At 33.3% G+C, this 16,818-nt stretch overlaps 1 protein-coding gene across 5 annotated transcripts in view; it reads right to left on the reverse strand.

Annotated features, from left to right (window-relative positions):
• MICAL-like (protein) overlaps window positions 1–16,818 on the reverse strand; it is a 126,055-nt gene that overhangs the window by 24,736 nt on the left and 84,501 nt on the right. For 3 of the 5 annotated variants that reach the window (XM_070110383.1, XM_070110382.1, XM_070110384.1), the window contains exon 5: window positions 15,483–15,568. In XM_070110383.1, the coding sequence (XP_069966484.1) occupies window positions 15,483–15,568 (86 nt within the window). Of the gene's footprint in view, window positions 1–12,583; window positions 13,067–15,482; window positions 15,569–16,818 lie in introns of those variants that run through there. The other 2 variants (XM_036366207.2, XM_070110385.1) reach the window with 1 other exon arrangement.

Genomic DNA, 16,818 nt, shown 5'->3' on the forward strand with positions numbered 1-16,818 from the left:
AGCGAAAAAATGTGCGTGAATAAAACACTTAGTGAATGTAATTATTTAGAAAATGCGTAATGTCAAGCAAACAATTGCTTATATGCATAAATATATTTATATAAAATATACTATATACATACATATACACAAGTATGATGGACAATGTTGAAATGATTGCACTCAGCTGACCGCAGCGATGACAATCTGAAAGGCTTTACTAGTATCGCAATTATACAGACAATGAACTATTGAGCAAATTTACAAATATATACTTGTATGTATGTATATAAGTTGATATTATATAGTATGTATTTATGTATGTATGTATATATGACAACAATGTTTATTACTCGCTCACAACAAGTAAAGTCCAAAAGGACGTCTACTAGAACCGTTTTTATTACTTTCCGATTTTATATTATGAACAAAAACGTTGAAGTATGAATATACGCAGTACATTAGTGCATACATCTTTCAAATATGTATATACAGTGTGTGTCACTAAAAATAATACCAGCACAATTTTTAGGTTTTTATTACTTTTTTTATACTTTTCTAATTCTAATAAAAAGTATATTTCTAAGCGCTTAATATAAGAACATCGAACCATTTCGTCACAAATTATAAAAAAATTAGCTGAAATAACTGTTAAATCAAAAGTCTTTTTTAGAAAGCTTCATTTTAATTCTCGGCATAACATATTTATCACCCAATCTCGTTAATTAGTGGTTCTTTAGATGCAATCTTCAAGGGGTTAATGGGTTTCACGGCTTCAAAAAACAAAAAAGTTGATGAATCTGTGAGAAATTCTGCTGTCAACGCGGAAGCTCCTTTTTTCCGAAAGACTGCCGAAAATGACATCGTAATGACCGGGTTTTGAATATTTTCCTTTGAAAATCAACGTTATCGAATATGTGTCTTTGGAATAATAAAAAGTTTGAATAAAATATTTCATTTTTTATATGAAAAAAAAAAAAAATTTTTTTGCTCGACAAACCCTATGTAACCCCTTAACTCTGTTGAGTGTGTTTAGAAGCACTCACCTTTATTAAGTGTCTTTTAGAGCATGTGTTAATTTTATATATGAACATATGTATTTTTGGTTTCCTTAACTTCACCTATTAAATTCATTCATCCGCTGGCTGAATCGTTGCTGTTTTTGTAACCCGAGTTTCCTTTTTCTATTCTATAGTGATATATCGGATATTAATAATTAATTTGAGACATTTTTGTTCTTTACCAATTGATCAAATTTTAGTGGTCAATTAAAAAAAATAAAAAACATAAAAAAATGTTCTGGATTGGTATAACGTTTTTTATGTTCATGTGAAGTTTGAGCAGAATCTTTGTTCGGCAGCGGTTTCTTAACCACGCAAAAAGTTTATATAAAAACAAGAAAAAACGTTAACTTCGGTTGCACCGAAGCTATAATACCCTTTACAAATACAAAGGCTATAGCGGTCCAATATCGGCCGTTCCGACAAATGAGCAGCTTCTTTGTGAGAAAAGGACAGGTGCAAAATTTCAGATCGATAGCTGAAAAACTGAGGGACTAGTAGTTTGTATGTATACATACAGACGGACACACAGACGGACATGGCTAAGTCAACTCAACTCATCATGCTGATCATTTATGTACATATATCTTTATAGGGTCTCCGACGTTTCCTTCTGGGTGTTACAAACTTCGTGACAAACTTTATATACCCTGTTTAGGGTATAATAACAACTAGTTTGCTTGAAATTTTGTATTTCCAATAGAATCACTGCTGCGGAAATGTTGAAAATGTTGTAAGTGATACAGTGTATTTAAGTGACACAAATTATTTATTGAAGATCGTGAAGTTATCGGAAGCTTGCCACATGCGAGTCGTTCATCCTCCTCTGTTAATGACGATAACATCGAAAAAGTTCGTGCATGAAAAAGTGTCGCGTTGGCAGCAGAGGATTTGAAGATTTCTTATGAACCAACTCAACAGATTTTGGGGAATGTTTTGGGTATGAAGCTGATCAATGTTATGGTAGACTCGCACCAAAAGACATGAAACTTTTGCAAAAACGACGTCGAGTAGAGGTCGCAAAGGAATGCTTTACAACGTAGCTGAGGACCCCACATTCATCAATGGCATCATTACTAATGACGAGAAATGGATTTATGAATATGATGTCGGAGCTGTCCAACAATCTAGCGAATGGCGGTCTAAAATAAGCTAAGACCGAAAAAACCAAAATTCGTATAGAGAATTGGATTAATCGTTGGCATGCTTGTACTCGTAATGGTAAAAAGGAGCTTCTTTTGAAGGCCATAAAAAAATGTATTAAAATACATGAACATTTTGATTTGTTTGTCAATCCGGGTCAAATTTGATCCGATGCTAAAATCTGCTATATTTGTTGTTTTGTCTATTATTTTATCAATACAGCATAAAAACAGAATTCAAAAAATGTTTTTATGGGAAGGAAATGCCTGAATCGCCCAAGCCATTAATCAGTTGTACGTTTTTCAATGACATCAACTGTATGTACTTATAAATACATATATAATTTTGTAAACTTCTTGATATATTGACTCACATGTGGCCTCTGCCAGCGCATCGCCTCCATGTAATTTCAATAATTGTTTTTGCAATGCACTTCATTTGCCCAGACGCCAACGGCGGATGCGACACTTGCCAATAATGCGGCAAGCGATCTGCATATTGCAAATTTATTTATATATACTTATATAAAAATATCTTTACATGTGTGTATGTGTGTAGCTACTTATATAAATAAATTTACATTAATATTGCTGCTTGTTTTGCACCGACTGGTTTCCAGTTGTATTTTATTGCATTTTTTTGTCATTTTGTTAAGTCAATTTGATTTGCAATCGATGCGCATATGTAAATATATCCATATATGTATGCGTGTATGGTTGTAAGCTGGTGCTGGACTTGCGTCATTTCGGTGCTGCTGCGCCGCTCAAGTACTTTTATGCTTACAATGGAGAGAGAAGAATATTCTCGGCAATGCAGTAATAAATTGAATTTTGCAAAATTACACGGGCATATATACATACATACATACACACATATGTTGGATATTGCGGCAAAGTGTATAATAGCAAATGGCTATTTGTAGCAAATGCGGTAGCCATGAGAAATTGCATTAGCAGAAGTGCAAAGCTTTTAGTGGCATTTGCAAGACAGCAGCATTGAGTATGTGGATCTTAGAAGAAATATTTAAAACTATGAAAAATACCAATAACTAAGATTTAGTGCGATTGTAACTAGTTACCATATAAATAACAGCTAGTGCGATTGTAACTAGTTACCAACTAATTACAAACAAATGCGAATGTAGACGGATATCAACTTGTTGTACTAGTTGCCAACCGCAACCAACCTTCGCTACTCAGCCAATTGTGGAGAACAGAAGGAAGGTAATGTGTCAAAAAGAAGAAATCCAAGTTAATTTCATTTGGAATGTCCTTAGTGTCACCTGAGTGGAGAACCACAACCGTGACTTTGTATTTCTCGACACCATAACCCGAGAAGAAGACATGTAAAACATTAGTTAAATTTACCTTGTAACTCTCTGAATTGGAATCAGATAAACTGTTTTTCAACTTTGATAGGTAACAGATCGTAGTCAGTTGATCTAAGCTTAATAGAAAAAATTATGATTGTGGACAATACAGACAGTTGCGTTTCGAACTAGCATTCTCAAAACACGAATCTTTAACAACAAAAGATCAGTCGAAATTCTCTTGTTTGTTTCCTGATTTTTATTATGACAAGGCTAAAAATAATTTAAATGAGTTTTTTAAAAGCAATGCGCCGTTGCAAAACTCTCATCAAACTGCTCACGGAGATTGAGAATCTTAAAGCTGGATTTTTTGGATGAAATGTCATGTATTTATTGATATGCAGCCACAAGGCTTTTGTAGAGGGACTAGAGAGGAAGACATTTTCCTATGTGTCGAAATTTCCCTTCAGATTTGGAAAATTAATAGCAAGATCTTCAAAATTTAGGCTAAGATCTAACTCGACAGAAAATGATCTTAATCTTGATTTTGATCGATTAGTTTGAATGGCAGCTATGTATATGCTAAAGTGGACCATATAGATATGAGATTGTAGTATTGTCTTGGAAAATAATCTATGCCAAATTTCGTGAAAATAATTTTTTGAATAAAAAAATTTTCCATACAAGAACTTGATTTTTATCGGTTAGCTTGTATGACAGCCTTATGCTATAATGGTCTAATATCGGGAGTTCTGACAAATGAGCAGCTTTATTTGGAGAAAATGATCTGTACAAAATCGATCGATATCTCAAAAGCTGAGCGACCAGCGTATATACAAACAGACGGACTCATAAATCGACTCAGCTCGTCATTTTATAGTGCCTCCGACGTTTCCTTCTGAGTGTTACAAACTTAATATACCCTGTTCAGGGTATAATGACTTATTTTCACTTTCTCATTTCAATGGTTAATTACATGAACCATTGTCGAACTTGCTAAAATTTAGAAATGCTTAGTCTTTTTGCCGAGATAAGATGTGAGGGAAGCATAAGTAATAAGCATAATTTTTTAAAGGTTTCAAATAAGTGGCAACTCTATTTCGCGAGATCGCAGTATATAGTTTTTCGGTGCACGGCCCTTTTACCCTTAACTACATTTACTTCAAAGTACCGAAAAGCTTCGAACAATTGAAGACTTGCGCATACGATGTTCTTCGTACATCACAAATCACATAAATTTGTCTCAATAAAAACACAGAACTATAATCCATTACAATATTTCGTCTAAGTACTAGGGAACTTACAATTTATGTGAAACTAGAAAAACAATAAAAAGAAGCTTTTAAAACCGCCGACACTTCAAAGGAGGTCACTGCAACAAATCGCCGATCAATAGACACTACCGCAGCGCAAAAATCGAACACAACAACGGAACAACCGAAGAACATAAACAACAAATTGCCACTGTTTCGCTGGTGGTTTCAGTCGGGACAAATGCGCCGAGAATGTTTTAATGACACACACACACCTCATTGAGCGCTGGAAAACAGCATTTTTTTCTCAAGCCGTTAACTTACTTGTAGTATGAATATTTGATTAAATAAACAAAATTGTATATGGAACTAAACAACTTTCTTGAGAAGAATCGAATCGCACAGCGTTTGAGGCAGACGAGAAGACACTAAACTTGAGGGAAATCAAACGAAAATCAACACTTAAAACTGGTTTTCGATGAAGCGCAGAGGAATAACTAATGCAATTTGTGTATTTTTAACAAAGATTTCGGGGGAAAACAAAAGATCGGTCCGACAACATCCGCTGTAAGAAGGCTTACATGTTATTGCGTAGCATTCGAAGTTAACCTTTGGCAGCAGAGCTACATATACATATATTTCTACTTGTAAAGGCATCTATGAGAAAGTTTCTGATAAGCGTCTAAATAAAATGTTTAACAAGCGCGCTGGCGCTTGCTAACCTCCAAGGCAGGCAGTCAACTAGACAGGCAGCCAGCGCATCAGCCGGCAAAGCAGTTAACCTCAAAACTTAAGTATTTGTTTACATAGCCGCAAGCATATACTTACTTATGTATATGAGTGCAACTAATGCCGAGAAACATGCTGAAAGAGCTCATGCATGTTGTTGATGCCCACACCGAACGGCGGCTGACCTACCTGTTTGCACATGCCCACACTGACCACTCGCACAACGAGCGACCGGACATTGAACTTAGGGTAACCAATGGTGGTACTGTTGGTCGTGTCTACACCATTCACCATTTCGATTTTACTTCGTTTGCGCAGCGAGTTAGCGGTCTCCTGTGACGCTGCAAACTGTTATGTGCCTGTGCGGGGGGTAACACAAATGAAAATACGTGCTTTGCGGCATTTCGAATTTGTTTTGATAAACATTTTCATGCTGATTAGAAGTGCATAGATATGTACATATATGATTTTCATGAACTCCACATTAGTTGCTGGTAAATCATAATTTAATGTAAACATTCCCAGTTTCTCATATGTATATACAAGTGGTGGGGAAACTATTTCATTGTCTTCGTGGTAATAAAAATGTTTAAAAACATATTAAATTTAAACCGCCAACCATGGCGACTGCATAATTACACATTTCTACCACTAAAATGTGCCGAAATCGGTGGCATTCACTGTGGCCAAAGTAAAAGCTTTGTTGACATTTGCTTTTTTCCACGTTTTTTTTTTTAATATCTGACAATGCGATGTGTGTTTTCTTTTGCGAAAAGTAAAAGTCTGAAATATGCTTTGCTGTCGGTGGTAAAAGTTGTCATTTATCACTTTGTGCCACAAAAACGCTTTGTACATACATATGTACATTCTCTCACTTTATATATAGATAATTGTGTATATTTTTTCTCAGAAAACGCTCATTAAGTGACATTTTAGTGGTTTTCAAAAGGCATTTGATATAAAATACATTTCAGATGAATTTATTGAAGATTTTTTGTAAAGTGGTGTGGCCTTGAATTTCGATTTTGACTAAGAAACACTCTCATCTTCATAAAAATTAAGTAAAACACCCTTCACACATACAAAAGATTCCTTACAAGAACTTGATTGCGAGCGGTCAGTTTGTATGACAACTATATGTTATAGTGATTCGATATCGGCGTTTTCCGACGTTTCCTTCTGGTTGTTACAAACTTCGTGACAAACTTAATATGCCCTGTTCAGTGTATAATTGTAATTTTATATAATCCACTACTTTAAGAATTCTGTACGTTTCAACCTAAAAGTTAGACGGAAAAGTCTTGAACGGTAATAGAATGAAAGTCATACCTAAGATTCACCACAAAAAGTGTATATGATTCGAAACGGAGAAACAATTTCCATTTACAGAAGTAATGCATCTATAATTATATATGTATGTATGTTAGAAATAGTTTCAATTACTTAGTTGTTGTTATTGAAAATATTATTTATTTTGAGAAATGGCCGTAGGTTTGGCAATGCTTGGTCGAATAAAAATCCGCGTCTTTACTGGTTACTTAGACCCGACTTTTGTGGGACCGGTTATTGTTATTGTTGTTGTGGGTGCTTTTAAAAGATATTTTATAATGTTTTGACAAATTTAAATTTTCCGTTATTTACCGGATATATGTAATTCTTTGATTTCGTAGACCCGACTATCTTTTGTGCTGTAGAATAAAAATTCAGAGCAGCCTTTTGACGTGACAAATAAACAAGAATCTGACTTTCTATTTGGAAATTAGAACTTATTATTGACTTTATGACATGAAAACTAAAACAAAAAATATTTTTGCATTTTTTAACATTTTTCAGCTCTTTTGATGATTTATCCTTGTTTGTTTCCATTATTCTCTAAAATGAACATCAAGACAAATAATATGGAAATTAAGATTACTTTTTGTTTTATATTGTTATTTAAAATATATTATTTCCCGTTACTAGACTCAAAGATTTAATTATGTGAACACATTTTATTTGCAAAAAAGATGAGGCATAAGAACAGAAATAACGTTTTTCTTACAATGCTTGGAACAAAGAGCAAAAAAAAAGTTTTAGTTTAACATAAAAAACTGCCTTGTGTAAGTAAGACTTAATAAAACAGCCAATGAACTGCCAAGCTGATTTTTGACAAAAGTTTTGTTGAAGAACTTTTAAGATTTCGCGATTTCTCCACATATTTATGTAAATCGTTAGTAATTAAATGCACTATTTGTTAAAAAAAAAAGATTATGAGCAAATGAAAAACAGAAAAACACTCAAAAAACCTTCTAGAAGAATTGGGGCTGCCAAATAAAGCGCTGTTTGACTAGCACAACTCATAAAGAAAATATTTATGGGTCGTGCAAATCTTTTCTTCTTAATGCGTTTCTACTGAGAGCGACGTAAAACAATGTGTATGAAAATATAAGTTATGTATAGCCATAACAGTTACTTATTTTCCTAACAAAAAGTGCGAACTAAAAATGTATAAAATAATTAATTTTAACTGTAGGTGGTTGCTGTGAATGTTTTGAGATTTTATTTTAAATATTTTTACAATTTTAGAGTATCATAAAAATTGTAGCTTGGCATATTTCGCGAAAATCATTAATAATTTATGGGGTGATTGTAAGGCGTTGCCAGAAATCTATAAATTTTAAGCGTTCAAATTGGAATTTTACTTCACATGAAGTTTATTTAATGAGATTCCACTCTCTAACACATTACACACGTTCATTTAAAGTGATCGCTAAATCATACATTCACAGTTTTTGCGGTTTTTGGGGAAAAAAATATTCATACATACATATTTACAAATAATTTAACAAATCAACGGGAAATTTGTAAAATATTGTTATCGATATATTTTTAATTTACCAACTTTTTTAAACTTTTGTTTTTTCTACATTTCTGTTATGTTTGTGTTCAAATTGAAGAAAAGTGTGCTTTTGTTGTCGTGAGAAAAAAAAAAGAGTATCAAGGAATAAAAATATCTATTATAGCCGTTATTTAGTAAATAATTATATTGTAAATTTATAATCTGAAGGATTTTTGTTAAAACTTGACATTTTGTCATTATTATGTACATATTATTTGTATAAGTGAGCCGAAGAAAGCATTGCACAGCGGCAGTGCGTAAGCTCGTAAAAAATTTGCAAAATAACGGTTATACCCTAAGAGAAATTGGAAAAATTATAAAAAGATTCCAAAAATTTGTGTTTACTGCTTTGAAACCTACAAAAGAATGTGAATTGAGGAGACGGTCACGAAAAGCGACGTATCAGGATGACTATTACATAAAAAATTTTATCAAAACGCATCGGTAGTTGCGCATCGTCTTGTAGAAAATAATATCTTCGGAACGTTGTGCCGGAAAGTTGCAATGTTGACAAAAAAAAAGACATCGGAACAATCGGATTGCATTTGCTTCAGTGACCCGAAGCATACCTCGGGTGTAGTCAAGACTTGGTTACAGTATCAAGGAAACGATGTTATGGTTTGCCCGCGCAATCTTCTAATTTAAACTCTATAGAAAACCAGTGATCGATTGCAAAGGAAAAGTTGGAACCCATTAAATCACGAAATAAGAAGGAACTATGGGAAAAAGTCCAAGAGGCGTGGCATTCAATACCGAATTCAGTCTGTAAAGCTCTATGTCGAAAAGGTGAACTACCGTACTCACAAATAAAGGTTTTACAACAAAACTTTAATTTATATGCATTTTTAGTTAGTCTACTATTTACGAGTTTTAGTGACATGATTATATTTTAATATCGACTGAAGTTCCGAACAGTTCCTTTAAAAGTTGTCTGCCGATAATACTTAAATTTATGTAAAGCTATTTGTGCTTTTGAAATGTTTAAATAAATTATATTAACTAAAAAAAATTGTTTCCTCATAAGAACCGTGGTAACTTTTTTTTGCAAATAGTTGTGAATAACATTTTGATTCTATTTTATTGTCAGTAACTGTATGTATACATATGTATTTAAATCCACTAAGCCCGTACCAAATAATTTGTTTATTCTTCAAAGTATTCTTCAGTTTTTAACACATTTTTCACTACCAAATATTCTTTATTTGAACAACTGTTTAACAAGCAAATACTTAAAATGTATTTAGGTCATACAAACATACTTGTATTACCTATACACATATAAGGCATGGTGGTCATTAAATATTAATTCCCTCATTTCGAAGACATTATACCAGCTTCAGAAATATTCCGATTTTTTACAAACAAAATATTTTTTTGTTATTTACTATTTAAAACCTACTCATATATGCCGTTGGAAAGTTTGTTTATATTTTTCATCTAGTTACATATGTATGTACATATATAAGTATCCTATAAGTTAAATGATAGTTTCTCACGCAACCCCAAGTCGGCAGTTGACAAATGATTTTAGTAGCGCCTTAAATTTCATTAAAACCAAACCACAGCGGTTTTTTATTTGCCCTTCTTCTTCTATTTCTCCTTCATTAGCCTTGAAACATGCAGCAAAGGCAACATTCAAATTTACCACTTCACATTGGCAAAGAGTGTATGTAGCTGCGTACCAATGTACAATTTTTCGTAATTGAGGTGTAAAAATTGCGTGCCGCACAGAGGCAAAACAACAACACAAAAGAAACGTGTTACTTGGTAACCTAGTGACTTATTTGAATGCAAAACAAAACAAAAACCAAAAGTAAAAACTGTGTGCAATAGCAACCAAACCAAAATATATAAAAAAATACAATTGTAAAAAAAAGCAAAAACAAAAAATAAACCAAATTTGAAATAGTAACCAATAGTATGTATAACCAATGGATAAGGAGTTGCCTATGTTTACACAAAAGGAAAGGTATTCGCGTTGAGTGTGTCTTAAAAGCGAGAAGCTGTAACACAATTACAGGCATACAAATAAACAAAAAGTAAAAGTTTAAAAATAAATTTCTGTATCTTAAGAACAAGAAAGAAATATGTCTATAAATGTATGATTTCCAGCAGTGCAAAGCATGCAAATAACAAGAATCTCCAAGTTTATATATCTTTAATAACAAACAAGCAAAAAGCGCACTGAGGAGGTATAGAAAAAAACAATACAACAAACTCTATATAATACTATGAGTCATGCGGCGAGCGTGTCCGCCGTTGCGGATCACAATCAATTCTTTCGACGTTAGCGCCATGAGCTTGGAGTTGAAAAGCTAAATACTGCATCGATTGGCGCAAGAGCAGACCAAACTGAGCAATAAACTAGCAGGCAAAAAAAACTGCTTACAAACGAGGTCGACCAAAAGATTGGTATGACATGTTGGAGCCACATTAAGTAAATGAAAGGCTACGCCTCACTGAAGTGTTTAAGGAGTACACTGCGGAGCAACTGAAGCAGATACCTACCTCTCAAGATGTTTATACAAATGTACTTAGAGTAGAATGTATACATACTTTTATAACTCCCACATGCTGGGCACACGCATTGTTTCCATTACAATACTTACACGCCACAATTATTCATAATTTAATTCCAATCAAACATTTCGCATGTACATACATATATTAGGCATTCATATCCATAAGTAGCGCCACAAGCCACTCCCAAAATGTGGCCTAGGCACGCCAATCGCGGCGTCCATGCATGTCGGTTTGGCTAACAGCTAATGAACAAGCCAATGAATCCATATAAGTAGTTATGGTACACAATACTTTGGTTATTTTTCATTTAATTCCTTTTTTAATTTTTTGCAAACGCTCAGCCACAATGGAAAATGACACGAATTAAACGTTAAACTTCACTGAGCAGCAAGTTTGCGGAAATTTTTAGAGCGATAAAATGTGAAAAGTCTCAAGTTGTGGTTGCTAATGGGAAATATGATGCAGAAATTGGGTATTTCAAAGAATTTTTATAATTCAGGGGAGCTTTATCTCATAAACATTTCGGCAGTCTTACTGTCGACGAACTAGGTGGCATACCCGAAACTGACATTAGCTGCTAGATTAATAATTTAGGTGTTTTAGGTACCACAAGGGACCGGAGTTCCAAGCTGTCCAAGTGAGATCCCTGTTAGTACGATCACTTAACTTAACTAAACTGTAAATATGCACATATCGAAAACCAGATTGGTAAAAACTAAATTTTTTTCAAGAATAGACCTGTGAACCATTAAGAGGAAAGCCACGTTTGTTTACAAAAAATATTTTATGTAAGATTACAAAGCAAACAATAACAAGCAAACTATTCTTCCCTTTTGCTTTAAATATTTTCTAAAACTAAAAAACTAAAAACGAATACAAAGCAGAATACACAAATAATTGTCAACTAGCAGTTAGCTGTATGACTAACTGCATATTTTCGTTGCCATACAAATAGCTAATTGACGCTCCAACTTACAACAATAAAAACTAAGGATTTCAGTTGGCAAAAGTAAATGAATATTTCTCATTAGCGTAGGCATTTTTATAAGATTTAATGCCTACTTACATACATACACACATATTTACGAATATTATATTGCGGTTGACCAAGACCGAGTAAATACTAATCTTCCAGCAAATAATAAGTTGACTGCGATTTTATGGCACCCCTTCAAGTGCATACAATTTGCATTAGTCACCAAGAAACAAAATATTCCAAAAAAAAAAGACCTACATACTTAAATCAAAGAGTGAAACGGCCTTGTAATTTATTGCTTTTTTCAGTCACGAAGCAAAGTGGCGTAATTTCTTATCAGTAACAAAGAACCATGATTGACTGAGCTGCTATTTATAACATACATATGTACATATCCACATCGACGTACATAGAAATGTATCGCTTGAGTTTATGTTCACAGAAACAGCTTAAACAATTCATAAAAAAAAATGCACTCAACATATTTTAAACAACTCTTGCATTTATTTTTAAAATCTAAGTAGCTATTGAAATGCAGTAGGCATTTATCTGCCAGCACAGAATTTATGTCGATAAATGTCATGCCAATGAGTCACTTGCCCAGCAAGCAGTCAAAATCGCCGCTAACCTCTGCGTTGCAAAAACAAAAAAGCAAGGTATTTTTACAATAACTTAGACAATTTTATTTTGAGTAGATGTGCACATCAAGCATAAAGCAAAATTATGTTTTACCTTCTCAGAATGTCGTTGCCATGCAAAGCCGGTTAACCAAACAAGACCAGCTGAGCCGCTGCAAACGCCACGTAAGAGTTAAACAGCAAAGAGAATCAGGCACAGTTAAATGCACCGATAAACAGTTTTATAAAAATTGATTGCCACTTCTTGCAAAATAGTTTAAAATTTGTTTATATATTGTCCAAACTGCAAACCGACGCAGACCTTCAGACAACAATTACTGCAGATTTCCACCGTTTTGCCTGCACTTCACAACACTCGCTTTGCTTGTTTTTCACTAGCGTTTGTAAAAGCCGGAGTCACTAAAATTTTTTTTTTTCATTTACAATAAATTCATTAAACATTGATCACTGGAATTTGGTTTTTTTAAATATTTTTATATTCATTTCCGTATCAGAAATTAAAATTGTTTTGTATGAAATCAAAATAATGTCAATGCGAAGAAGGTGGGCAAACGCACCCAACTAGCAAATTATTTTAAAATGGACTGATTGGAAAAGAGATACAAAGCTGTGAGAGTGCCGTTAACCAATTTGACAGCCACTATTTGCAGTTTATTTAACTGCAGATGGCGCGATTGGCTAACTGTCATTTAAAGATGACAGCTGCGGCATCTATGCTTAAACTGAAGTAGTCGATCTAGAATTGTGATGTGAAACTTGGGCTACTGTTGTTACAACTAATGCACGCTAGGTGTCGCTTGAAATAATTTAACTGTTATACTTCAAATCATCCAACTAACGGCATAGCCGAAATAGGTAGCAAATTTCGTTTAAAGTTTTGTAAAATTGAGCTTGGGCTGTGAACAAATTAAAACTTATAAAAAAAACAGATTTTTATTTCCATATCGTAAAATTGTTTGAGACTTGGCAGTGAAAGCCACACTTTTCTGTGCTTTTTTGATAAGTAGGGGTTGGAAGACTGAACAAACTGTACAATTTCGAGTGTATTATGTACGGCGGAGCCCTAAATGCAATCTTGTATTGTATAACTATAGTATATGTTTGTGCTCAATTAGTATTTTACCTTGAAAGGTCCGAAGTTATGAAAAGATCGGGTATATAAGAAAATTTGCGGTCTTGAATTAAATAAATCCATACTAGTTGAGATTCTCGAGTTTCCGAGCCGCTTTAACGGTTGTTTGAACTCATATATACAATTAGACAGATAAACATAGTAAATGCAGAGAGAATACAGCAACTCTTCTCTTTCTGGTATATACTCGTACATATGTATTAAAATGGCTCAAATGAAATGCAAAAACAACAAAAATGACGGAAATCAGCGATTGACCTTGTTCGAATGCCTTAAAAGGTCTTAAGCCGCAAAAACACAAAACGCTAAATAACTAGCACTGCAACTACATAATAGCCTTATACAGTCACAACAGCAACAATAACAATAACAACAACAAAAGTTACCAACACGCATGCGTCAATGCAACAGAGATGGCTGCGTCGATTGATGGCCAATACTGCCATCTAAAATATATATGAGTTACATACAGGCAATTGCTTTTTAATGTGTGTACAATCATTCACAACAACAATAACAACAACAACTTTTTTCAGCCAGCAATGCACATGTTCTACCGATATGTCGCCGCAGCAGAGAATTTGCGCCGTCGGCTAGAATTCTCCGCATTCAATGGAGTTTATTTGGCCAGCAGTTGCAGCACTATTTTGTTGCAACTAAACTGCCGCGCGAGTTGTTGTTGTGTTGTGCAGCTCCGTAATTGCACATAGTATCTGTTTGTATTGGCGAATTTCCTTTCTCTTCGCTATGCAGTCAGTGGCTTCTTTAGAACGCTTTGCCTGCATTCTCTATTGGCATCTTTAGAGTTCTGCTTGCCACTTTGGCTTTTGGCTGCGTTCTCACAAAAACTCTTTAGTACGCTTTGTTACTTTTTTCACCGATTTCAAAGTAGGGAATTGTGCCAATGTGTTAGCAGGAATTGACTGCGGAACACACAAGTCAAGGTAAGTCTAGATAAGGTATGGATCGTTGTAAAGCACATATGCACATATGTATGTGTGTATGGTGCAATGTGCGTCAGTTAATGCCTTACATATTTACGTGCTAACGGCAAACAATTAAGTTTGGGAGAGTATAATAAAGACACAGATTTTGGAAAAATTAATATCAGACTGTTTTAAATGTTCCCAGTGTAAAAATTCAGCATATTCGATACTTTTTAAAAATAATAGTGAATATTTGGAGGTTAGGTCTCCTAGAATATACATAATGACTTGCATATGAACCTTTTTTTGCGATTTTGTGACACGAAACGAATTTGAAGATAAGTTTACTACTTAAGATTACACTTATAGGGAAGAAGTTAGTGAAAAACGCGCCCACTACTTTTAAATTCCATACCACACCTTCAGGTAATACAAATTTTTATACTTATAACGGTAGAAATCGGTACAATAAGTTAAGTAAGCACCACAAAATTACAAAAAAAAATATTAGAAAATTGGAAAAATGAAAAGAAAACAATTAATGCTAAGTAAGATAGATAGACAAATTTAGCAAAACATATTAAAAAAACTAGAATATAATTTATAAAAATAAATGCAGAAATAAAAACTAGAAATATGAAATATTTACAATGAATAATGAACAATGAATGAAAGTATCAACAGGCAGATATGTAAATTTAAAAATCCCAATATACAGTTACGCTATATTAAACACTAAAACATTTAATAAGAGCGTCTTAATGACACTGAGACAGGCCAATTCGCTTCAGTCGAAATTTCTTATTTTGTTTCGAAAGCAAATACATTTTTTTAACAACAAATTTCACATTAACCAATTGTTTTTAAAGTATAAAAATAGATCGATAGGGATATAAAGAGTTCGAAAGAAAAGGCATTATATAACGGTTTCTTACTTTTGGCGGTGGTCCGGCGGCCTTCGTGATTTGCGTCTTTTCCGCAGATGCTGCTGGTGAAGGACGTTTCAGTCTGTTGGGGGAATCTGCAATGAAAAAGAATGTATAACAGTTAAAAATATTGTTAATAGATTACTGCAAGAACCAAACTTGCTAAAAAATAAAATTAATAAAAACACTTCTTAACTACTTTCGGAATCAATATTATGTTCAATTAAAATTGAAAGATATAACTTATTTATTTTTTTAATTTTCTTCAACTGCAAACTACCGAAAAATATTTTTTATTCATTCTATGGGTAGAGCAATAGAAACATGTTAAAAATTTCGAACGAGTTCTTCATTACAACAGTTTAAATGGCAGTGTAAGGTATTATGTGCATAATAATTACACATATAAACTTATAAAGCCTTATCTATTTTGCCAACATCAGAAAAAGCTCAGCAAAGGAAGCCAAAAGCTCCGAGCTGACACAGCCAAAAGGAGTTTCTTATAAACTGTGATGCAATTTACCAAATATTCAGAATTTTTGAAATGCCGCTTTCTTCGCATTTAGTTGACGTATTTACATATACATTTGAGAACACATATTTACTCTATATTAATCCTAAAGCTTTTTAATTTACGATATTTGTTTATTTTCGACAATATTCACAATTTTCTGCAATATCACACACGACGGAAATATATTCGTCACCCCTTTGAATGACGAAGGAACTTAGAGGAAGCTCAGGGTTGCACTTACCATGAGTAATTGGCAATTGTGGTATTCAAAATTGAATAGTAAATTACCCTTCAAGCCACCTATCGGTTAAGTCACTGGTTAATTACCCAACAGCGCTATCAGAGGTTTATGTTCAAGTTTTTATGAATTTCATAAGGCTTAATTGGCAATTCTAATCGAAACTCTTGTGTATGTGTGATTGTTCATCCCCCTTTTACGCAAATGCCATATGAGTTGCACGGTGTTTTTAATAATATGATAATAACTCTATAGAAGGTTTGTATATGTTTGCTATTATAAACTTAATATATCACAATATATCAAAATATTATGTGTTTATAAGTTAAATTTATTTTTAATTGACATACTTTTTTTTACAAACTAAACAATAATATATTTTTTTATTTTTATACTTATTTATATTGCTGGCAACTCTGTTGAGAACATCAATGACAAATTACAATATATTTGGAATATATAAAATTTTGTATCAAAATTTTTATTGCTTTTTTGTTTAAAAAAAAAAAGAAATTAACTTTATACTTTTCTTTATTTTTATACATAAGTACAAACATAACTCGCAATTCAGGTGACGATTTGTCACATAGCAT

Source organism: Bactrocera oleae, chromosome 5 (genome assembly GCF_042242935.1).
Source record: "Bactrocera oleae isolate idBacOlea1 chromosome 5, idBacOlea1, whole genome shotgun sequence".
NCBI classification, from domain to species: Eukaryota; Metazoa; Arthropoda; class Insecta; order Diptera; family Tephritidae; genus Bactrocera; species Bactrocera oleae.